Source organism: Microtus oregoni, unplaced genomic scaffold (genome assembly GCF_018167655.1).
Source record: "Microtus oregoni isolate MIOR12 unplaced genomic scaffold, Mior012 000112F_ref0000385, whole genome shotgun sequence".
In the NCBI taxonomy this organism is placed as follows: domain Eukaryota; kingdom Metazoa; phylum Chordata; class Mammalia; order Rodentia; family Cricetidae; genus Microtus; species Microtus oregoni.
This window is the reverse complement of record NW_024544738.1, coordinates 2,153,353-2,178,557: the sequence shown is the minus strand read 5'-3', so window position 1 is coordinate 2,178,557 and position 25,205 is coordinate 2,153,353. Positions and strand designations below refer to the sequence as shown.

Here is a 25,205-nt window from a genome sequence, read left to right as displayed (position 1 = left end):
GACATTTATGGAAAGCAGGGCAGTATTTTTCTTCGTAAAGGAAGGGGTAGCACACGGAAGAGTAGAAAGATAGGTTGATGTGTAACAGGATCTTGAGACAGGGTCTCATTTAGCCCAATATGCAGCCAAGCATGACCTTGAGCTTCTGATCCTTCTGCCTCCCCCTTTCTTAGTCTGGAATTCCAGACGTGTGCTTTAAAGCCAAGTTGTTTATATTTTAGTCATATTATCATTGTTTGCTAAATAAAATTTATTTTCTTTATATATTATATAAATATATTTTACCTGAAAACATCACCATGTGTTGAAAATTCCAACCAATCTTGTGCCTTCTGCCCAGGTTGAGGAAGAAGGAGAGAGGGTAGATATGCGCAGCTCTGCCCAGGAAGATGGCAACCTGACCACCAGGCGAGGTTAAGGAGCCCACACGTTTCCAGAACGGCACTTCAAATACTCTGGTTGAGCACAGAACTTTAGCAGTGCTGTGATGTAGGGCTGCCCAAAGAAGTCAGAATGCCTGGACTGCCCATCGCAAATCTCTCAGCAACAAAATGGCAGTCATTTGGTCAACTTTCCCACTTCTTGGTTCATTATACAGCTTATCAACACATGGTTGTACCTTTTGAACTGAACTGAACTGGTTCAATTGACAGGCTTGCCAATTTCTCTAAAACTAACTCCAGAAGTAATCTAAAGTAGCATAAGATTGAGAACTGGACAAGGCACATACTATGCTGGGTTCTACTAGAGGGAAAGAGCCAGCAAGTTTCATTCGCAAGAAAACATTAGGGACTTCAATGCCTAGGGAGCACACAAAAATAGATGTGAGGAACCCTCAAGTAGTCTTACCACAAAGAGACATTCACTCACACAAATGAACTCAGAGAAAGTTTCTGGTATGCAGCTTAAATGACCTTTGGGGATGTTAGAAGTAGAAAAGGATGAATGTGAACAGCAAAGAGTGCAGAGAAACCAGTCATCCTTTCCTTGCTAAGTTTAAACAGCACCCAACAGAGAGAGCTGCACAATCCCCTGGTCAGAGAAGGAAACACAAGCAGGAACCAGCAAATAGAGAGTTTCCGCCAAGCAATGCACCAGCTGCAACTGTTTCAGACAGAAACGAGAGCCAAACTAGCTTCCTCCAGGGTAAAGTGTAAACTGTTTTCCTGCTTTTTTGTGTTTGGTTTTGTTTTTAACAAAGGGAAACGGGTAAAGCATATTCTATCTCAGAGGTGAAGGAAGAATCCTCAAGTGGTCAGCAGCCTTTAGGATTTCCAGAGGATGTGGCTCACCCAGCCAACAGGCCCTGTTCTATAAACAAGGCCTTCCCCCACTATCTCTTCCACTATGACGTGCAGGAAATACAAATCAGAGCAACAAGCTAAGTCTGAGTGAAGAAAAACTAATCTAACAGATTCTAAGCTGTTCCTCTAGTGTGAAGCCATTACGAAGATCCTAAACTAGGGTGCCAGCACTGTCACTCTCGAGCAGTCAAGAAGGGACAGCCCTCACATTCTTGCACATGAAATGAAAATCCCAGAGGAAAAAAAATACTCTTTGAAGACAACATTTAAGAGTTAAGGAATCCCAGGAGGCCTAAAAAAAGGCAGAAAAAGAAGAGAAGAGAAGAGAAGAGAAGAGAAGAGAGAGAAGAGAAGAGAAGAGAAGAGAAGGAGCAAATGTCCAACAATCTTGAAATCCAGGGCCAGAAAAGCTTACTTTAATGAAAACAATAGTATCTAAAATCAAGTGAGCCAAACCCTTCGCCACTGAGCCATTGCTAGGTACTCAACATCCGCCCTTTTTGTTTTTTGTTTCTCTTTTTTTTTATTTTTATTTTTTGGTTGTACTATCCTTTTTTATTTTTTAAAAAAGAAAACAAACTATCTTTTTTCATTTTACATATGAATCCCAGTTCCCACTTCCTCCCCTCCTCCCATTCCCTCTACCTGTCCCCCAAACCCCCATTCACTCCTCAGAGAGGGTAAGTCATATTGCTTTGGGGAAGGTCCAAGGCCCTCCCTACTATATCAAGGCTGATCAAGGTATACATCCAAAGAGAATGAGTTCCCAAAAAGCCAGTACCAGCAGTAGGGACAAATCCTGGTGCTACTGACAGTGGTCCCTCAGTCTGCCCCAGCCATGCAACTGTCAACCACATTCAGAGGGTCTAGTTTGGTCCTATGCTGGTTCCTTCCCTGTCTGCCTGGAGTTGATGAACTCCTATTAGCTCAGGTAGACTGTTTCAGTGGGTGAACCCATCATGGTCTTGACCTCTTTGCTCATATTCTCACTCTTCCCACTCTTTAACCGGACTTTGGGAGCTTAGCCCAGTGCTCCACTGTGGGTCTCTGCCTCTGTTTCCATCAATTACTGGATGAAGGTTCTATGGTGATATTTAAGATACTCATCAATCTGACTGCAGGGCAAGGCCAGTTCAGGCATCCTCTCCACTACTGCTTAGATTCTTAGCTGGGGTCATCCTTGTGGATTCCTGGAAATTTCTCTAGTGCCAGGTTTCTTGCTAGCCCCAAAGTGGCTCCCTCAATCAAAATATCTCTTTCCTTGCTCTCATCTCTGCCTTTCCTCTATCTCGACTATCCTGTTCTCTCAAGTAACATCCGTCCTTTCTAAGTCAAGCATCCAAAGTGTCCCCTCTCTAAACACTGTATTCTCAACAGCCAAAGTCAAAGAACTACATATTTTATTTTGTCTTTTCTTCTCTTTTCTCCTTCCTCTTTCCCTCTAATCTTATCAATTATTTTTATCTGTTCTTTTTTCTCCTCTCTCCCTCTTTGCAAACCAAAGGAGTCTCTCGGAGAATAATCCACAGGAGCAGGGCAGCTTGGGTGAGGGCAGCAGGGGGGTAGAGCTAGCCAAGTGGGACTATGCAGCCCACAGCAAGAGGATTAGTCACTAAAATCAGGGAACTAACTGCCTGGGTTACATTAACGTGGCAATGACATGTTAAAAATAATTGTGGGGACTGACAGGGTTATTGACTTTTAGATCTACTCGGGACAGAGCTCTACAAAACAAATGATAGCCTGTCAAGCACTAAATTAGAACAGAAAAATATCCAGACTTGAAATGAAATACATTCTGCTTTAAGAATTCCCCCCAAGTATCCTGAAGTAGAACTGACCCGCTTATCCATTCAAAACAGAGATGGTAATCCAATGATTGTTCTTAGTGGTTATACAGAGGTCAACTCTCTGTCTACAATGTGGAATAAATGAGAAAAGGATACAAAAGCACCAATGATGAAAATGGGGCTGAAAACATGCTTCTGGAAGGTGAACAGTGCTAGGCCCATATAGGAGAAGATGAAGTTCTCCGCCAGAAGGTGTAACACCTCAAAAAGCTGCATGAAGAAGGAAAGAGGAGGCCATGAACTCTGCAGTCCTCCTGCTGTGCTACCTGGCAGTCCATCAGGCTCAAGGGTCTCTCTTACCTGCTTGCTTCGACTTCTTGATTCTACTGACAGATTGTTGTATGTATAATGAGCCTGTGTAATCCCACAGAAAAGGACAGCTACAACACCTGTCAAAAGAGTTGCTAAAAATCAGTGAGAAAGAAGAAGCAAGGAAAAAATTGAACTGACAAGACAATTTACAGCAGGTGAGCCACACAGCCTACCTCCCCTCTTCCTCTCTTACAGGCTCTGCTGAGACCAGCAGTAAACCTACCTGTAAATCCACAGGCTTCAGCCAAAAGAAACGTGCTCCAGGACATCAGGAAAAAGAGCGCTGTCTCCAGCAGGGGGAAGCAGTGCAGCTTAGTAAACTTGGTCACGTCAGTACCAGGTTAAGGACAGCAGCTCTGGGCATGGGCAGCAGGGACACTTGAAGTCCCCATTCTTTTAGCCCTCTCAAAGGGCCACCCATCCCCTACACCTCCTTGGAGGGAGTTTTATCTCTCTTCTTTAAATGTTACAGTGTCGGGATGGAACTTAGGAGCCCTGAACATGCTAGGCTGGTTCTCGACCACTCTGCCATACACACTTTGTTAGTTCTTTTTTCTTTCTTCCTTTTCCTCTCTCCCCCCACCCCTGATAGGGTTTCTTTAATTAGCCTTGGCTAGCCTGGAATTCACAATGTAGAGCAGGCTGGCCTCAAACTCAGAGATCTACCAGCCTCTACCTCCCAAGTGCTGGGATTAAAGGTATGCGCCACCACACACAGCTCAATTTTACTTCTTTCTTTAAATTATTTATTTTTATTGTATGTACATTAGTGTTCTGATTGCATGTACATCTGTATGAGGGTGTCAGAAACCCTGGAAATGGGATTACAGACAGAGTTGAGCTGCCATATGGGTGCTGGAAATTGAACCCAGGTTCTCAGAAGAGCAGTCAGTGCTCTTAACTGCTGAGCCATCTCTCCAGTCCTGAGCTCAATTTTCAAGTAACAAAATTTTAAAAATATCAGCTTTCCAAGGGCTGGTGGTGTAGCTGAATGGTAAGCACTTGCCTAGCATGTTTGCAGTCCTGGGTTTGATCACCCCACCACCATACGAAATAAAAGAAACTTTACAGTAGAATACAGGTTACCAGAGTCAGAGCTGGAGTGCAGAGTTGTTGTTGAATTGGTACAGAGTTTCTGTCTGAGATGAGAAATAGCATTCTGGAAACAGGCAGTGGGAAGGGATAATCAACACTGTGAATGTATTTAAAAACTTAAAATGTGTATTTAATAACTTAAAATGGTGTGTGTGTGTGTGTGTGTGTGTGTGTGTGTGTGTGTAAGAGGGGGGACACTTGCCTGCTAAGCAAGCAAGTGAAGGTCAGAGGACAATCCGTAGGGAGTAGTTTCTTCTACCATGTGGGTTCCAGGAATCAAGCTCAAGTCATCAGGCTTGGTGGAAAAACTCCTTACCTGTTGAGTCATTTTGTTGGTTCCTGTACTTACTTTAAACTGTGTACTGAGGCAAATTTTATTATATATTACCATGATTTTAAAAATTAATGATATAAGGAATGCAAAACAATTGAGTTGCATGCTTTAAATGGGTGAACTCTATAGGAAATGAAGTACTATGATTCTAAGAATAAATTTCTGGCTGCAGGCTTGACTCACAGGTTAGTTCTCTCATAGGACTGGGAAGGCCTTAGGCAGATCTGGGAAGACAGGCTCTTAAGGCTCTAATTTCCATGATTAAGGCCTGACCCATGTATGGGACAGAAAAAAAAAGAAATCTATAATTCCTGGAACAGCAATGAAGTCCTGAGGTCTCCTTTTGAGAACAAAGGGAATCTTCCTCCTATCACAACCATTCAACATAGAAGCCATCAACATAGAAACAACTCACAAACAAGCTCACTGAGCAATTAAGCCTTCAGTACCAGGGCCTTTAAACAAAGCTAGCTTGATGTGTGTTTTATAACAAAGTAGCTGCTAGCTACTCTCAACATTTAAAATGTAGTTAGGCATAGCTGCGATTTTGCAAAGAGCAAAGGATACATATCTCAAAGACTAAAATAAAAAATCTCACTAATAATTTTCCATATTATCTATACTGGTTACACATAACATGGATGTGGTTTGTATTACATTCATTAGTAATGCCAATCAAAGAGAGGACTGTGATGGAGGTTTCAGCACATATGTAGAGGGACTGCAAGCTCTTTCCATGGTTTTCTCTTTATGTTTGGTTATTTTAAACTAAATATCATACTACCCTTTGTCATGGAAGACACAGTGGAAAGTTCAATAATTCTCACCAATTACTCTGGGTTAGTTATGGCTACCTTAATGTTCATAGTCCCTAAATAGCAGAAGCTAAAGTCCAGCCTGACCAGTGGTCACTGACTGCAAGCCTCCTCTGGGTTCCTCAGTCTCTTCATCCCCTATGATTAGTGTTCCAACTGGGTTATAAGGAAGGGAGAGAAGAAGCAAAGGTAAGGACAAAGCAAAATCTAGAGTTGAATTCCCCATCTTTATTTAGTATATCTTATGTTTCATTGATGGTATTTCCTTCTTTCACACTCTTGGGAAAAATTGCTTTACTTATTCTTTAACAATTTCATGCATGCTAGCAATGTATTCTGATCATATGTACCCCAACTCCCTACACCCCACTTCAGATGCCTCAACATATCCCCACCCCCATTTTCAATACCTCTTCTTTTGTAATTCTAAAGTCTTTTTCTCAGATTATTACTTAGGGGCCCAATCACTGTGCCTGACCCAGATGAGGAAGTACCACATCTCAGGAGAACAATCAATTTAAGATTCTGAGCTGAAAGGAGGAACTGAGAACTTTCTCTTTGCAAACACAATATCATGTATGTGTAGCCAGGCAGGGACCAAAACTTTTTTTAAAAGGATATTAAAGCAGTCACAACACCAGTTACAGCTCCCATCGTAAAAGAGCCACTAAATATACCTAGAAAAATGCCAACTGACTTAAAAAAGGCAGCAGCATCAAAAGCGTGGGTATTTAGTCCTGCTGGCTGATAGGCAACAATAGACCTGGAGTTTAAAAACAAAGAGAGAGAAAGTTTTGTTTTTGTTTTTATTTTTGAAAAGATGACCACACTGGTTTTACATCATGACACACTAAACAGTCCCGACCCTCCTTCACTATTTCACCTTCTGTGGTTTTAGTTACCTGAGGTCAACCTCAAACTAAAAACATGAACTAGAAAAATCCAGAAATAAACTCTTTATAAGTTCTAAATTATATAATGTTCTCAACAGCATGAGGAAATCTCCAACCATTCAGCTGGATCCTATCCATGACATGAATCACTACTTTCACTAATATAGCCACGTGCTATATGCTAACTGACTATTAGTCCATTAGAAACCCTTGAGGTTATCAGACTATAGCATTTATGTTCAAACAACCTTTATTTTACTTAATAACGTTTCCAACGAGAAAAAGTAGTGTTGCTGAAAATTTGGATCTGCCAAAGAGAAGTCATAAAATATTTATTACGTTAGTGAAAAGTTCAATAATATTTTGAAAGAGTAAGTTTGTTGCATAATTTTATTACAACTGAAACATTGTTTTAATTGTTCTACTTTAATATTAGTTATTGCTAACTTTCTACTTGTCTAATTTATATACTGAACTTTATTATTATAGATATGTATTTGTATGTATGTGAAAATGATCAACAGGGCTCAGTATGGTTTCAAGCATCCACAAGGGGTCTTAAACTATCCCCGAGGGATAAGGAGACTCACTGGAACTGAAAATAACAACAAACATGGAGTCTAACAAGCACTGCCCAGAGCAACTACATTTAATTTAAGCTGCAGCCACCATGCTATGCTGGCACCAGCATCCTGAATGCTGCTAAGGGACAAAGCCAGAAACATTATCCTACCCCCACCCCACCTCCCTCCAGAACCAGTTACTTACGAGGACAGTACAATGGCAACAGCATCATTCAGGACACTCTCTCCAAACAGAAGAGCATAAAGATCCACATCTGCATGCAGTTCATTAAAGATTGCCAACACAGTCACTGAAATAGAGGCCCAAAGCATAGAAGTTAGTTTGGGCTTCTGCCGTCAAACTAGAGATTGCAGGTTTACAGAGGCTATTTGTCTATTAGATGGTACAAGGTGGCCAGTAATAGTCTGTCTAGTAAATGACAAAAGGGAAAATGGTAAGCTTCTAATGATGAGGTTTGATGTGATCATTGAGTCTGATGACCCCTGCACCTAAGTACACTGCTGTCTGCGCCAAAGTACACAGCCCTAATACCGCCAACATACTGAAAATACCTTGTATAGAAATTGGGGGGTGGCGGGATAGAGGCACTTATGTAATTTGTCTCTTTTTGTGGGTTGGCAATTTTTTGAAGATAGAAATCCTTTTTTTTTAACCTTAGTACTCCCAGAACTCAGCACAAAGTCAGGGTGTAGAATAGACTGATAAAGGCTTTCTCCATGACAAATCACCTGTAATTATACTTGTTAGGAAATAAATAACTAAGAAAGGGTCTTTTATGTAGCCCAGGCTGTCGTAGAACTTACAACCCTCCTGCCTCAGTTCCCTGAACGTTGAGATTACAGACATGCACTGCCATGCCCGGGCCATAATTACACTTCTCCCAGTTTTCACATTTCTGAAGCATTTAAAAACCAATGATTCTCTGGATCAATATCTGAAACTTTTAACCTCCACACTCCTTTATATTCTAAGATCTGTGCTCCTAATACTGATATTTATTGAATACAGCATAAAATTAGTATTTGTGCATTTTAAATAATAACTTTTCTATACTAACATGAAATATTTTAATAAAAACTACACTTTCTGAAATAAAAATCTGGAAAGAAAAAGGGAATCCTTTTAAACTCTTGGATTACCAGATGTTTCTCACAGCTGTTTCTATATCTAAGGGACAGATAATAACACTATGTTCTTGTGCAGCCTCTGGAAGACTCCACTGTACATGTGGGAAAGATGAGAATAAAAAGACAAATAAGGTACGGCTGTTATTATGAAGTCAGTTTTAACCTGATGGGCCCCTTGAAAGGGTTTTGGGGAACCCCAAGTATTCTCAATTCATACACACTGAGACTTACTGCTAGAACATGGTTTCTCAACTTCAGCCTTACTCGTATTTGGGACCAGATAATTGCTTTGCTGTGGGGGTTGACCTGCGTACCATATCCCTGGCCTTTATCTGCAGAAGATGATAGAGAAAGACACATGCATCCAGCTTACCTCCACAAGGCAATGGAAGTGCCACTGAAACCCAAAGTAATATAGTAGAAAGATTAAGAAGGTCCTAGGTGCTCCCAGCTAGGAGAGAACTCATGGTATCAGGCCACAGGTGGGATTCAAGATAAACATCTAATTTTGTTTAAGCTTGCATCAGCCAGGTTTTCTGGTATTTGTAGCCAAAAGTACTACTACTTAGAGAAATAGAACACCAAACCAAACGCTTAGTTCAGTGAGTAATTAGAAGAAAGTCAGTTTGCTTACCAATCCAAGAATTTGCCAGCCCCCTTCATAAACATGTGTCCCATCCCAATCTCAAGCCCCCTTCACTCAAAAATAACCATTGTGTGAATTTTACAGTGACTTTCCCCTTTTCTTTATAGTTTAATAACCCAAACACAGACTGTCTGAAACTACCATTTTAAAGAAAATGGGCTTTAAACTAACCTCTTTCTCTCTGCTAGGTTCCTCCTTGATCCCCTTCTGTGAGCTCTTTTCTCAAGGTGCCTTATGATTTAGTTCTTCGGTTCTTCCAAGCTCTTTTGTAATGCCTATTACTTTCTGTTAGGGAGGATTTTTGAGACAGGGTTTCTCTGTGTAGCTCTGGCTGTCCTGAAACTCACTCTGTAGACCAGGCTGGCCTCGAACTCACAGAGATCCACCTGCCTCTGCTTCCTGAGTCATGGGATTAAAGGTATGCACCATTATCGCCTGGCTAGTAGTAGTAGTAGTAGTAGTAGTAATAATAATAATAATAATAATAATATATCTATATATATAGATATATTATCTATAATAATAAAGATAGGATCTCACTATATAGATTGACCTTGAACTCATAGAAAACTACTTGCCTCTGTCTCCCAAGTACTGGGATAGAAGCTACACCAAGTTGTCCATCACTCTCTTAATTCACCTTAGCATCTTTTGGAATCAGAAGAAAGTTGCATCCGTTAGGATGGAGTCATATTTTCATAGTCTAACCTCATTACTGTAGTTTTCTTATTCAAGGGGTTAACTTCATTTTTCCTTAGGTTTACATGCCATTCAACCTCAACTTGACAGTGTTGCTTATATTTAATGAAGGTGTGGCAAGGTTGGTGTATGGGTTCCTTTTTCTGATGCAGTGTAATGAATGAGAATGACCTCCATAGGCTCGTGTATTTAAATACTTGGGATCCAGATGGTGGTTTGGGGGAGGCTATGGAACCTTTAGCAGGTGGAACCTTGCTGGAAATACATCACTGGGGCAGCAAACTTTGAAGGTTTGCAGGCTTGTTCCACTTCTCCCCTCCCCCCAACTTCCTGGGTGCACATGCAAATATAAAAGAAAGAAAATGCAATTATCCAGCTTCCTGCTCCTGCTACCATGCCATGCATTTCCAACATCAACAGACTCTGTCACTCTAGGATCATACACGAAAATAAACTCTGTCTTCCTTATTTTACCGTTGGCTATGGAATTTTCTCACAGCAGCTACAAACAACTAATAAATATGACCCTTTCCCCAATACTTTCTGAAATCCACTGATTCCAGCATTTTCCATCCCACCCCAACTAGAATTCAATCTGTCTTCCTCTTTTAGTGACCTGTCAATCAAACTCAATAGCCCCAGCAGTTCCTCTTTGGGGAATGGGTCAATTCTTCCAGAAATATCTTTCGTGGGCATTTATTTTTATAAAAAATATTATTAGTGGGCTGGAGAGATGGCTCAGTGGTTAAGAGCATTGCCTGCTCTTCCAAAGGTCCTGAGTTCAATTCCCAGCAACCACATGGTGGCTCACAACCATCTGTAAAGAGGTCTGGCGCCCTCTTCTGGCCTTCAGGCATACAGACAGAATATTGTATACATAATAAATAAATAAATATTTAAAAAAAGATATTATTAGTTATGTACAGTGTCACACGCCTTTAATCCCAGCACTCAAGAGGCAGAGGCAGGCGGACCTCAGTGGGCTAGAGACCAGCCTGGTCTACACAATGGGTTTCAGGCTGGCCAAGACTACATAGTAAGGCTCAATCTCAAAAAATTGTTATTGTGTGTCACACATATGTGTGGAGGTTGTAACACAATTTTATGAAGTCAGTTCTCTCTCCCCACCTTTATAAGGATTCCAGGTTTGGAACTCAATTTACCAAACTTGTACAAGAATCTTTATTCACTGCACCATCTGATGGTCATTTTCTGTGAGTTTCTAAGAGCCCTCATAACCCAGATCACTCGCACAGCCTCTGGCCTACTTCAGTTTCCTTATCCTCATCAGCAAATCTGAACACTGGATGTTCCTATCAGCTTCAAGTGTCACCATACAGGCTAACAGTATTTGTGCTCAGTGGGGACTCTTACTTTAGTGTGTAAATATTGGAGGGAAATTTCTGGCTTTCATAGCACTCAAAATGATCAGCACCCCTTCTTTTCCTCTACAGATGTGCTATTTTTATATCCAAGCCTCACTGTTTCTACTGCAATAGTCTGCTATTTCCTTTATGGGTTTTTTTCTTTTGCTGTCCTGTTTTCTGTATTTTTGTTAGGGACTAAAGGACATCTCGAAGTAACATTCCCTCCAACATGCTTTCCTTTTCAAAACTTCTAATTCATTTACAAAAGATAAACACCTAATTTGGATTTGAAGAATAACAGAATAACCTCTTTATCATGACATAAACTAGTAGGAACAGGCTACATGCCTGCCAGCAATGCTTCTTAGAGGACATATTCTTACAACACTGATGCTATCTCAAGACACAAAGTCAACTTCTCCCATTTGGCCTGACGCGACAGCTTACACAACATGGAAACCATTAGGGATAAGACTTTTTAAAAAGCTGTGTTCCATATAATTTATTACATGAATTACATTTATGGCCTCCTCATGCAAAACTTTGACTCTAGTTGTTTACTAGTATATACTATAAGAATTGCCTTTAAAAAAAAAATCCAGCTGCTGGAGAAAATTTAACAATGATAATCACAAATGCTGATGATTTACCATAAAACAGATAACCATGTTAAGCATTTTTTAATTTAATTCAGTTCATATAAAACCTTATGAGGCAGCTAATATTACCATTTAAGGGTAAGAAAACAAAACTCTGCAATGCACGGGCTTCTCTATACTTCATTAATGAAATCCACCAAATCTCAGTTACGTCATCTGTCCACTGTAGACTGCTGTGCGGGGGGCTCTATCCACATCAGCTACATTGAGGATTCAGGGACTCAGCACCGATGGAAGCAAATAAAAATGACCAGTATCTAGAGTTGGCAGTCTAGGAGCAGGAGATCCTGGGCATCAGACTCTATCAATCAGAAAGGGTCTTAGAAGGAAACAAATGGCACACTCAAACAGCAAACTAAGAAGAGCTTTAGATGGTGATGTATTCCTTTAATCCCAGCACTCTGGGAGGCAGGGGCAGGCAGAGCTCTGTGAGTTCAAAGCCAACCTGGTCTAAAGAGGGAGTTCCAGGACAGCCAGGACTGTTACACAGAGAAACCTTGTCTGGAAAAAACAAGAATTAAAAAAAAAGCTTTATAAAGAGGTCATTTATAAAAATGTAGGAAGAGTGCAGGAAAACAGAAGGGAGAAGACAGTGCTTGAGGCCAGAACCAGGGAACTTACAGCCATAGGTCTGAAGGCTCAAGAGCAAGGAGTAGTTAAAAGAACCTGGAGTTGTAGGGACTGGGTTCCTTGATAGGAGCTGTTACTTCTGATGAAGAGGTACAACTGGTCTGAAAGATTCCTATACCTCCATCCTCCTTCCAGTGGCTTCACTATAGACAAATCCGAGAAATCAGAAAGCAAAGGAACCTTTGACATGTTCCATATAAGCCAGCTTCTAGGGCTGAGGGAGAGGAAAGGGCAGCAGGTAGTTGTGAAGGGGAAGCAGAAGACACGCAACAGCCATCAACTGTTGAAGAATTCAGCACACAGCAAAGGCCAAAGAGTTGGTGGACTGGTTACTTTTCTCCTACCTGTGACTTGAAAAGCACAACTTAGGGGAGGAAAGGTTTATTCTGGCCCATGGTTTGATCAATATAGTCTGTCGTGCTGGGAAGGAATGTTACCAAGAGCATGAGTTGGCTAATCATACTGTGTTTATAATCAGGAAGCAAAGAGAGATGAATGCTCGTGTTAGCTGATTTTGTCTCTTTTCAATGGAGTAATGCCACCCACACTCAGGGCATGTCTTAACCCTCCATTAATCTACTCTGGAAACACCCTTATAGGCATACTCAAAGGTATTCTTTATTAATGCCCTAGTGTTTCTTAAACCAATCAGTGAGTAGTTAAAAATAACTATCATATTTGACAAAGTGGAGGATTATATTACATAACTTCAAAAAGCCTTTTTGACTTTTAAACATAGCTTGCCTAAAATGTTATAGTTCCCAATAGTAAAAACAAAGCACAGTTAATTGCTCATGACAATGAAAGCATGTCTAATACCATAACAACGGACAGTTACCTAGATCTGGTATGAATCTTAACTCCTCTTTATTCCTGCTGTCATCTTAGAAAGCAAGTCAGGAACTTTGTGCTACAAGTCTATGCCAGACAACAGTGAGGAAATATCCACAGTAGATGGCAGCATCCAAAAGAGAATGATGTAGGGATAGCAGGCTGGGAAAGGGATTTGCCCTTTTTTTGGATGTAATTTGAATGTCCCGTAAACTTTCACATAAAATGGGTTGGTCCTCTAGGAAGCAGCATTAGGTGATGCTGAGGAACTCTGAGAGAAGGGACTTCAATTACTGTTCTGGGGGACCCTAGTTTCTCACCATTTCTGAGCTCTTGGCTTGAGATATTACCACCTACTTAAGCATATACCTCCACCATCGCCATCCTACACACTTATCAGATGGCCAAACCATTGTGGAATACCTGATTTTCAACCTAAACCTCCCAAAGTGAGGTTTCTTAAGTGGTGGTGGTGCATGCTTTTAGTCCCAGCACTCAGGAGGCAGAGGCAGGCAGATCTCTGAGTTGGAGGCCAGCCGGGTCTATAAAGCAAGTTTGGGATAGCCTGGGCTATACAGAGAAGCCCTGTCTCAAAAACAAACAAACAAACAACAAAACAAAACAAAATGAACAAAGAAAAATCATTTCTCCTTCTTAAGTTACTGTCTCCAACATTTTCCTGTAGTGATGCAAAGCGACTAATACAGTATGCAACAGACTATCCCCCAACTGCAAGACCCTTTACAGATCACAGAATAGCTGGCACACACAGGAAGAAGAAAAGCATCTTAAGAACCTGATCTGTTCATTCAATTGACTTTTCTTGAACACATCACTTGTTTATGAAATATCACTTGTATAGTCAATATTTGTGAATGTTCACTATAAAGTACCCATATCTCTATGTACAAAATAGACTTAATTCCAAGAGCTATAAAGAGAAATAGCTGGGCCGTGGTAGTACATTCCTTTAATCCCAGCACTCGGGAGGCAGAGGCAGTGGATCTCTGTGAGTTCGAGGCCAGCCTAGTCCACAAGATCTAGTTCCAGGACTAGCTTCACAGCTATTGAGAAATCCTGTCTCAAAAAAAGAGGTCTAGGAAGAGTGACCAGGTAGGTGGCACACTGGAAACATCTCAAAAGGTAACAACTGAGTGGTACACCTAGAGAATTAGTTTTGGACAACTAATTTGGATCAGAGATTTTAAAATCTGCTATGCTGATGGACTCTGAGGGGTACATAAGAAACAGGATTAAAATGGAGGGTAACAGGGTTAGTTAGTAGTATATCTCAATGGGCGAGACACTTGCCCAGTGTGCTCAGAGTTTGATTCTCGGCAACTCCCTCCATACATGCGTGTACACACAAATTAAGACTGGGGGAAGCCAGGTCATTGTGTGACACGCCCTTAATCCCAGCACTCGGGAGGCAGAGGCAGGCGGATCTCTGGGAGTTCAAGGCTAGCCTGGTCTACAAGAGCTAGTTCCAGGACAGGCTCCAAAGCTACAGAGAAACCCTGTCTCGAAGTGGGGAAAAGACTAGGAGAATCATTTCGTACTGAGTCACAAGAAGAAATAGCACTCATTTTCTACCGATATACTAGAAGATGGAATCCTATATTCCCTTTCCTCAATGACAGATCAATCTAAATTGGCCCTTTTTTTGTTGATTTTTTGAGACAGGGTTTCTCTGTGGCTTTGGAGCCTGTCCTGGAACTAACTCTTGTAGACCAGGCTGGTCTTGAACTCACAGAGATCCGCCTGCCTCTGCCTCCCGAGTGCTGGGATTAAAGGCGTGTGCCACCACTGCCCAGCCCTAAAATGGCCTTCTAAAAAGATGAAATATGGATCCCATGATAGCAATCACAAGTGGAGAGGGCTGTAACCCCTCATATATGGTGACATTTTCAATGAGAAAACCAAAGACTGATATGTTAAGTCAGGTACAGTATAATCAGGGATAAGAAGCTTATATTTTCCTGCCAGTCAATACCACTCCATACTAAAATTTGTGTTTGATGACTTAGGAACAAAAAGCCAATCTGATCTAGTCATCCCCTTAAAACCAACTTCTTGCTCTATCGGCTATAATCATCAGTTGGGCATTTATCAAAAGAGTGGTTACAGTTGTAAATATGTGTATTTTGCTGCTCAAAACCATCTCAGTGGCTTTCTTGAGAAAGAACCATTCTCAGGACTATCAAAAAGCTTCAGTCTCCAAGACTTCGCAAACAGATCCCCAAATTTAATCATTAAGCAAACAGCTAGATGTGCTAGCTCACACCTGTAATCCCAGCATTAAGAAGGTCAAGGCAGTACTGAAGTCAGTCTGTGCTATACAAGTGAGTTCTAAGCCATCCTGGGCTACAGTGAGAGACCCTGTCTCCAAAAGCAAACAATCAAACAAGTGCAGCTGGTCTAGTTCCCTTTATGCCCACCAACACTGACTTCTATTCTGCCCTCCACATTCCCACTTAGTTACTTGCTTTCAGTTGAGGGGTTTTTTTCCTTTTTTTGTTTTGTTTTTTTTTTCTTTTTATTCTCTGTGCAACACTTCCGGCCATCCTAGAACTTGCTCTATAGACAAAGCTGGCCTCAAACTCAGCGATCTGCCTGCTCCACTTGTCTCCTGAGTACTGGGATTAAAGGCGAACACCACCACCACCACTGGCTCTGTTAAGTTTTAAAATCACTAATTTTGGAATTCACACAACAAAACCATATTATTGTAATTTATTCACCCCCATACTAGTTTCATGCAGGTAATATCTCTCACACGGAGGTCACAATAATAGCAGAAGACAAAGTATTAACTTCAAGGGCATTTTTGTTCATACCGCCAAGTCTTCACTTGGGCCTATGCAGGTGATATTAGCACTACCATTTTCTGAACATGTGTCCCATGAAGATTGATTATACATGTGTTTAGATCACTGATTACTTCACCTCCAGCCACGTTTCCCCGTGTCTTAAATCACCCTGCTGCTTTATCTCTACACAGCCCCTCTCCTAGCCTCAGGGAAGAGGATTGAGACTTGCTTCTGTCACCTCCACCCTCAGCTGTCCAGTAAATAACCTGTTTTGTAAAATGTAGAGGTTAAGGGATTGACTGGCTTCACTGTTGGTGGTGGTGGTGGTGGTTTAGCAGCATCCTCTAACTCTGGGCTCAAGTTTTCCAACAGCAGATTTTTAGGAGGCTAGTAAAACACTTCAAATAGCCTACATTTGAAAAGCTAGCCATTCAAAAAGCAGTTAGTTAATGTACCAATATCTAACAAGTTTAAACATCCAATTTTCTAGAACTTTTATTTACATGGAACTCTTACTATACCAATCTTCAGAGGCCAAATTAAAATTATATGCTTTCTGTTATTTTATAGCATATCAAATAAAAGTAATACTTTCTTTCCATTATTTTATAACATAGCACAAATGCATTATAAGGGAATAAACTGTTACTTAGGTGATCTGGAAATATAGGCCTTTTATCCAATTAAGTGAAGCAATACTAATAGTTCAGAAAACAATATCTGTAATCTTTACCACACTCACCTCATATTACTTGGTGATGGTACTAATAAGATGATAATGATAAAGTTACACACAAATATAAATAGTGATATATGTTCAGACACTGTAAACACCCTTCTCGGGCTTATGAAGAATCTATTTCTCAACAGATTCTTCTCTGAACACAGTCACAGACAGCTTAACATTTAAATAAAGTTACCTTTCGGGGTGGTTTTTAGAAGCATGTTTGAGGAGTGAGGATCTATTATTTATCTTTTAAACAAACATGAAGAAAGCAGAACTCTCTGCCTGGGTCTGATGTGCACAGAGGCCAACATAATCACCAAACATTATGCTCAGTGCTTTATATGCAGGGCTGCATTTCATTCTCACAAGAGCCTTAGAAACAGGAACCACTACTTCTACTTTATAATGAGATTGCCAATGGAATAAGGGACAGTGGGCCCAAGACAGCTGATCAGTGACTGGCCCAGTGAAAGTTTAACACAAAGACCAAGACTGCACAATCTCACCCTTTCACAAACTAAGTTCCTCAAGCAGTCAATCCTTCAATACCTATTTAGAGAGTCTATGATAATATGTGGTGGTAAAAAAAAAACTTATTGAATTTAGAACAGTGAGATTCAACTATACAACTGTCTAGCACCATGCTATTCAATAGGGCAAGGCCAGTTCGGGCCTCCTCTCCTCTATTGCTTAGGGTCTTAGGCGGGGTCATCCTTGTGGATTCCCGGAAATCGTTTGTTTTCTTTTAAAAAAATAAAAATAAAAGATTATTACTATTCAGAATGTTAGAGAGTATTTTACACATGCATGCTTCTGCACATCTAAGCAAGAACAGAAACATCAAGATTTTTATACCTCCATTGTTAGGACTAGACCAACCCTTTCTCTGTAATTTATTTCTAAGATGTATAGTCAGTCAATCCTCATTATGTGAAGAGAATCAGTTCCAGGAACTTCTTCACAGAGATACCAAAATCTATAAATGGTGAAGTCCCTTATATAAAATGATAAGTGTATATAAAACCTATGTGTACCCTGTTGCATTTGAAAGTCTAGCTAAACTGGCTGTAATAGTTAATTCAAGGTAAATACTATGTAAGTAGTTGTTATACTGTATTGCTTAGGGAATAAGACAAGAAAAGAACTCTCCTACACTTTCAGTACATGTGCAATTGGTTTTTTTATTTTTGAGACTGCAACTTAATTACAACACCTCCCCCTTCCTTTTCCTCATTCCAAATATCCATCCCTACTCTCCTTCAAATTCATGGTCTCTGTTTTCACAGCCCTGAAATCGTACATACAAGTAACATTATATGAACCCAGAAGATTATATTTAGGAATATATATGTATGTGTGAATACATATATTCATGCGGATTTTTTTAAAGCTACATCTGAATCCAGACATGGAAAACACAGTTGTAAGAGCTGACGTTAGAGAAATTAATAGCTGATACTTTGGGAAACTTTAAAAATTTATGTGTATGGGTATTTTCCCTGCAACTGGGGCTACAGATGGTTGTGAGCCACCATGTGAATACTGGGAATCAAACCTGGGTCCTCTATGCAAGCAGCAAGTGCTTTTAACCACTGAGTCATCTCTCCAGCCCCTACTCTGCTTTATATATTCTAACTTGGAGTCAAGCTATCTTGTTTGTTTTTGAGGTACAGGAGAGAAGGTCTATAAATTAATTCCATTTCTTTTTTCTGATGTCTTGAGACAGAGTAGCTTTGGAGTCTGTCCTGGAACTAGGTCTGTAGACCAGATCTAACTACCATTCACTTCCTCCATCATCTCTTGATGCCACAGTCTCTCCACTGTAAAAAAGTCAATAACTGCTCTTAACTTTACAAGATTTACATAATATAGTAACACAATGATCAAGTCAAATGTCAAATTACCTGGGTCAGTGGCAGAGATAATTGCTCCAAAAAAGAGACAATCCGTGTAGTAAAATTTATCAGTGAGCTGGCCCACAATCTTCATGAGTTTCACCACCCCATACATAAGATTTCTGTAGGATGAGAGGTAAACAGTGTCAGGGGATCATTTTGCTGACATATAAACAGTAATAGAGTGATATTAGAACATTGCACATTAAGGGAGATTCAGGAAAGCATGGGCAGTTTCTATGGTTGGGCACTTACCAGGAACATAGGCAAATAGAACTTTGACACCAAACAATGGTTTATAGTTATTATCTTGCAGAAGTATCTAAATACTTTTTTTGTTATTGTTGCTTTTTTGTGCATGCATGGGGGTGGGGCACTGAGAGAAAGTCTCCAGTAGACTAATCTAGCCTTGACTTGCTACCTCATAGCAGAGGATGACCTTCAACTTTTGATCCACTCAAGGATGGCCCTGAACTTCTGATTCTCTTGCCTCTGCCTTTCAAGTGCTATAATTACAGATATAACCCACCACCACCCAAAGCTTTGTGCATTTTAGGTAAACTGCACTAACTGAATTACATCCCAATCCCTGAATATTTCACTCTTAAAAGTTGTTCTCATTAACAACTATATCATCTGTGAGGTATGATCTTTGATGAGTCATGAAGTTAAAAGATCTTAAGCAACTGGGTGATAGAGGAGAATAGAAGGTAGAGCCTCAAATAATGTATAATAAATGACTACAATGTAGACTTATAAGATAGTATAGCTCAAGTCATAAAAACTAAGGGGCTGGGTGAAGCTAGAGAGACTGATATTACTAATATCTCCATCAAGAAGTAGTGCAAAGAAGATAAAGACACAACCCTCTTGAAATGTCCTAGTAGATCACCAGTGTCCCCACTGATATATCTGGCCTCTTGTTCTCTTTGGGTGAGGCAGGCTAGCTATAGCCCCTCTCATATTGGGCAGAATGTGAGATGTTCTAACAGGGATCACCAAGTTCAATATTTCAGTTTGGCTGGAGCAAACTTCCTACATGGCAGATTATAATCGGAAAGAGTAATGAGTATTGAAAAATAACCTATCATGTATTACACATGTGTGTATGTATCTGTGTGCATGTACCAATAATAACAGCAAATGCAAGGTTTAAAAGAATAAAAATAACATAGAATTAACTCCATGTACACTAAGACCAAGGCCAACCATTTAATAAGATGTGTGATAGTAAAGACAATGTCACTGTCTTCCCTTATGTCTTTAGTGACTACAACAGTGGACTGGCTAGTGGTGAAAGAATTGCTTGCACTGTAGACTGGAATCCTTATGAGAAGAATTAACTAGAACTTAATGCTTGCCTAGTGTGTGCCCAGGTGTTGCTCCAATCAGTTCAACTTCAGTCCATGACCACTCCATAGAACAGATATGATTTGTTCTTCGCTGCCTATCAAAGGTTTTCACGTTCATACCTTTCAAAGATTTCTTAAAAGTAGACTTTCTTCTCCATTCCTTTTTAGTAAAAACCTACACCTACATGGTACATTTCTGTCTGCCAGCCTTACCACCATCTTGCTTCCCATCATCATTAATGTATGCCAGAGAACCTGTGTCCTTCAGTGATCTGTCACCCCATTAAGGAGATACTTCAAGACCATCCTTTTAAAGAATAAACTAGAAGGTCCTTGCCTTTTATCACCAGTTTTCCAACTAATTTTTTGTTAAAGTCCTTATTACATTTAGATTTGCTTGTACATTTTTAAAAATATCACCTTTCTATTCTAAGATTCCATCGAAACTACCAAATGGCATTTAGTCATTAAATCTCTTGAGACAGTTTCTCATCCACTGCTTGTTTTTGACGATCTTGGCAATTCTGAACACTGCTGGACAGAAAGTTTGCAGGGTACCCTCCAGTTGAGATTTGTCTGCCTTTTTTTCCAGATAAAGCTGATGTGTTTGGGGTAAATGATCAGGGAGGCGAAGCGCCCTTCTTCCTACAAATCTCAAGGATATACAATAACAACAATACAAATCTCAAGGATACACAGTAGCAACAATACAAATCTCAAGGATATACAATAACAACAATACAAATCTCAAGGACATACAATAACAACAATACAAATCTCAAGGATACACAGTAGCAACAATACAAATCTCAAGGATACACAATAACAACAATACAAATCTCAAGGATACACAATAACAACAATACAAATCTCAAGGATATACAATAACAACAATACAAATCTCAAGGACATACAATAACAACAATACAAATCTCAAGGATACACAATAACAACAATACAAATCTCAAGGATACACAATAACAACAATACAAATCTCAAGGATACACAGTAGCAACAATACAAATCTCAAGGATACACAATAACAACAATACAAATCTCAAGGATACACAGTAGCAACAATACAAATCTCAAGGATACACAATAACAACAATACAAATCTCAAGGATACACAATAACAACAATACAAATCTCAAGGATACACAATAACAACAATACAAATCTCAAGGATACACAATAACAACAATACAAATCTCAAGGATACACAATAACAACAATACAAATCTCAAGGATACACAATAACAACAATACAAATCTCAAGGATACACAATAACAACAAGGCTTGCAGTGTCTGCCATGCTCTCTATTTTCCCTACTTTCTGTAGCATCCTCATCAGAAGAAGCCACAACATGCAGCCCACACTCAAAGCTAGCTTGGAATGAAGAGGTGGGGATAGGGGGACTAGTTGAAGGGAATATATCTATAACACTTAACTACAATTTGGCATGTGAAATGTCTCTTCTTGTTTATTTCTTCATTAAATTATCTCTCTATGTATAGACACAGGAATATTTATTTTATATTCTGTATGATAATCTAATTGAAAGTTATTTATTTTGTTGTGTTTCAGATACTTATGGGTTCTGGCTATGGTGAGAACTTCAGGTTAGCTTTTGAGTTCCTTTGACATGACTTGTATCTTTATGGTTGTCTGTCCTTTGAGCGTTAGCTTACTTTCTGTATTGAAAGATGCTCCAACAGCATTGGGCTGAGCTCCCAAAGTCCAGTTGAAGAGTGGGAGAAGTGAGAATATGAACAAAGAGGTCAAGACCATTATGGGGACACCCACTGAAACAGCTTACCTGAGCTAATAATGAAGCCTTCCAACTCCAACCTGACAGTGAGGGAACCAGCATAGGACCAAACTAGGTCCTCTGAATGTGGTTGACAGTTTTATGGCTGGGGCAGACTATGGGGCCACTGGCAGTGAGGCCAGGATTTATCCCTACTGTTTGTTCTGGCTTTTTGGAACCTATTCTCTCTGGAGGGATACCTTGCTCAGCCTAGATATAGTGGGGAGGACCCTGGTTCTGCCTCAAATCAATGTGCTACACTCTGTTGACTCCACGTGGGAAGCCTTACCCTCTCTGAGAGGTGAATGGGGAGTAGAATGAGGGGTGGGGGTAAGGTGGAAGGAGCAGGAGGAGGGGAAGGAGTGGGAAATGGATTTGGCATGTAAACTGAGAAAAGACAGATTTTTAAAAATAAATTAACAGAAAAAAAAGATGCTCCATCTTCATGTAAATTTCATGCTCCTGCCCTAGACTAAGAGACACTATGTTTTTATCATAGAATGCTACAAGAAATTATGATCTAGTAATTTAATTTTAATTTTTCTTAATTTTTTTGTTTTATTGAGCTATATATTTTCTCTACTCCCCTCCTCTCCTCTCTTCCTCCTGCCACACTTCTACCCTCCCCATGATCCCCATGCTCCCAATTTACTCAGGAGATCTTGTCTTTTTCTACTTCCCATGTAGATTAGATCCATGTATGTTTCTCTTAGGATCCTAATTATTGTCTAGGTTCTCTGGGATTGTGAACTGTAGGCTGTTTTTTTTTTGCTTTATGTCTAAAAGTATGAGTGAGTACATATTTGTCTTTCTGGATCTTGGTTCCCTTACTCAATATGATGTTTTCTAGATCCATCCATTTATCCACAAATTTCAAAATGTCATTTTTTTCTGCTGTGTAGTACTCCATTGTGTGATGTGCCACATTTTCCTTATCCATTCTTCGGTCGATGGACATTTAGGTTGTTTACAGGTTCTGGCAATTACAACAAATGCTGCTATAAACATAGTTGAGCACATGTCCTTGTGGCACGATTGAGCATCGTTAGGATATATACCCAAAATGGTATTGCTGGGTCTGAGGAAGGTTGTTTTCTAATTTTCTGAGAAATTGCCACACTGACATCCAACGGGGCTGTACCAGCTTGCATTCCCACCAGCAATGCAGGAATGTTCCCTTTACCCCACAACCTCTCCAGCGTAAGTTGTCATCAGTGTTTTTGATCTTGGCCATTCTTACAGGTGTAAGAGGGAATCTCAGAGTTGTTTTGATTTGTATTTCTCTGATGGTTAAGGATGTTGAGCATCTTAATTTAAATTTAACGTCCACATGCAGCTAACAACTACCATATTACACAGGATAATGCTCTATACTAATTTCCATCTTCATACAATATTAAAATACTGCTTTCTACACTATATTGATGAATCTCATTCCTTTGGGTACTATGTTAGACTGGTTATACCACAAAGGAAGACTTACCCAATAATGAAGCAGGAAACCGCTGTCCCAAAGAAGGCGTAGGCCAGAATTGATCCAAGATTTCTGAAAAAGTGTCTCTGAATAAAACAAAAAAATAGGAATTATAGTAATTATTGGTAGCAAGCCAAATAAAAAATCAAACATATAAGCAAAAACTTTACATTAAAAGCCTCTAAAACCTAATATGTCACACGGTTTATACATCTAGCAATATCAGGAGTCACTCCTAAATAATGCTATTCAGTCTTAAACAGCGTGGTTTTAAAATATCCTTTGCACTATTGATCACTAACCAAGTAACCAAGAACCTGATGAATTTCAGACAAAACAATTCAGGCTAAAAATAATGAACTGAATTGAGTGTTTATATATGTAAACCAATTTTTTTGACTGGACAAAAGCCATCTTATTTCACAGTTCTGCCAAGTACTCCCTACTTTAGTGGGATCTTAGAGGGTCATTAAAGATAAAAGTCTGAAACAAATAAATGAAAAAGTATCATCTGAGAAACTTTCTACTTAATTTGATGGCAGAAAGCAGACTCCGAAATATACGCTCATTGGACTCGAGATATCACCTTATATTCATCTGGTTTACTCTTTGGAGCCTGAAAAAGATGAACAACAGAGTTGGGAGTGGATAAATGAGAATGGTAATGAATTTGATTCAAGATAGCCATGTTTGCTATAGTAAAAACTTATAATCAATGTTAAGATGCAGTGATTATTCAGAAAGTTGCAAAATTACAATATCCCTCTGATGGGGTTCTGCATATTCAAAAGTTAGCTTCAAAATGAACACCACAAACACATATGCACACATGCTCACTTCTTACAATTCATCAGGTCCATGGGGTCTCCTGATGAAGAGCAGGTTATACCTGTTTGTAAGATCTTTTAAAAACAGGCAAAGGCAATTTCTATTTGAGATTCAGAAGTACTTAATAGGAATAGACAAGCAAAAATCCTCCAAACACCCACAATTAAACAAAGATTATCAAAATGTTAGCCATTATTTTTTATTGTTTTTATTGAGCTCTACATTTTTCTCTGCTCCTCTCCTTTCCTTTCCCCTCCCCTTCAACTCTCTCCCATGGTCCCTATGCTCCCAATTTGCTCAGGACATCTTGTCTTTTTCTACTTCCCATGTACATTAGATCTATGTTTGTCTCTTTTAGGGTCCTCATTGTTGTCTAGGTTCTTTGGGATTGTGAATTGTAGGCTGGTTTTCTTTGCTTTATGTCTAAAAGCCACTTATGAGTGAGTACATATGGTATTTGTCTTTCTGAATCTGGGTTACCTCACTCAATATGATATTTTCTAGATCCATCCATTTGCCCACAAATTTCAAGATGTCTTGGTTTCTTCTTCTGCTGTGTAAGTACTCCACTGTGTAAATGTACCACAGTTTCCTTATCCATTCTTCAGTCACGGGGCATTTAGGTAGTTTCCAAGTTGTGGCTATGACAAACAATGCTGTTTTTGTTGTTGTTGTTGTTGTTGTTGTTGTTGTTTTTTGAGACAGGGTTTCTCTGTGGCTTTGGAGCCTGTCCTAGAACTAGCTTTTGTAGACCAGGCTGGCCTTGAACTCACAGAGATCTGCCTGCCTCTGCCTCCCGAGTGCTGGGATTAAAGGTGTGCGCCACCACCCCCCGCCCCCGGCTAACAATGCTGCCTTGAAAATAGTTGAGCACATGTCCTTGTGGTATGATTGAACATCTTTTGGGTATATACCCAGAAGTGGTATTGCTGGGTCTTGAGAAAGGTTGTTTCCTAATTTTCTGATAAATCGTCACACTGACATCCAAAGGGGTTGTACCAGCTTGCATTCCCACCAGCAATGCAGGAGTGTTCCCTTTCCCCACAACCTCTCCAGCATAAATTGTCATCAGTGTTTTTTATCGTGGCCACTCTTACAGGTGTAAGATGGAATCTCAAGAGTTCTCTTGATTTGCATTTCTCTGATGACTAAGGATGCTA

General features: G+C 39.9%; 1 protein-coding gene across 1 annotated transcript in view; it reads right to left on the bottom strand.

Annotated features, from left to right (window-relative positions):
- The window catches only part of LOC121443736 (sodium/hydrogen exchanger 7-like), a 152,714-nt gene that overhangs the window by 70,614 nt on the left and 56,895 nt on the right, over positions 1-25,205 (bottom strand). The window contains 8 exon segments of the mRNA XM_041645530.1: positions 286-397; positions 3,251-3,364; positions 3,455-3,543; positions 3,690-3,795; positions 6,332-6,473; positions 7,372-7,477; positions 18,589-18,701; positions 23,227-23,303. Of these exon segments, the coding sequence (XP_041501464.1) occupies positions 286-397; positions 3,251-3,364; positions 3,455-3,543; positions 3,690-3,795; positions 6,332-6,473; positions 7,372-7,477; positions 18,589-18,701; positions 23,227-23,303 (859 nt within the window).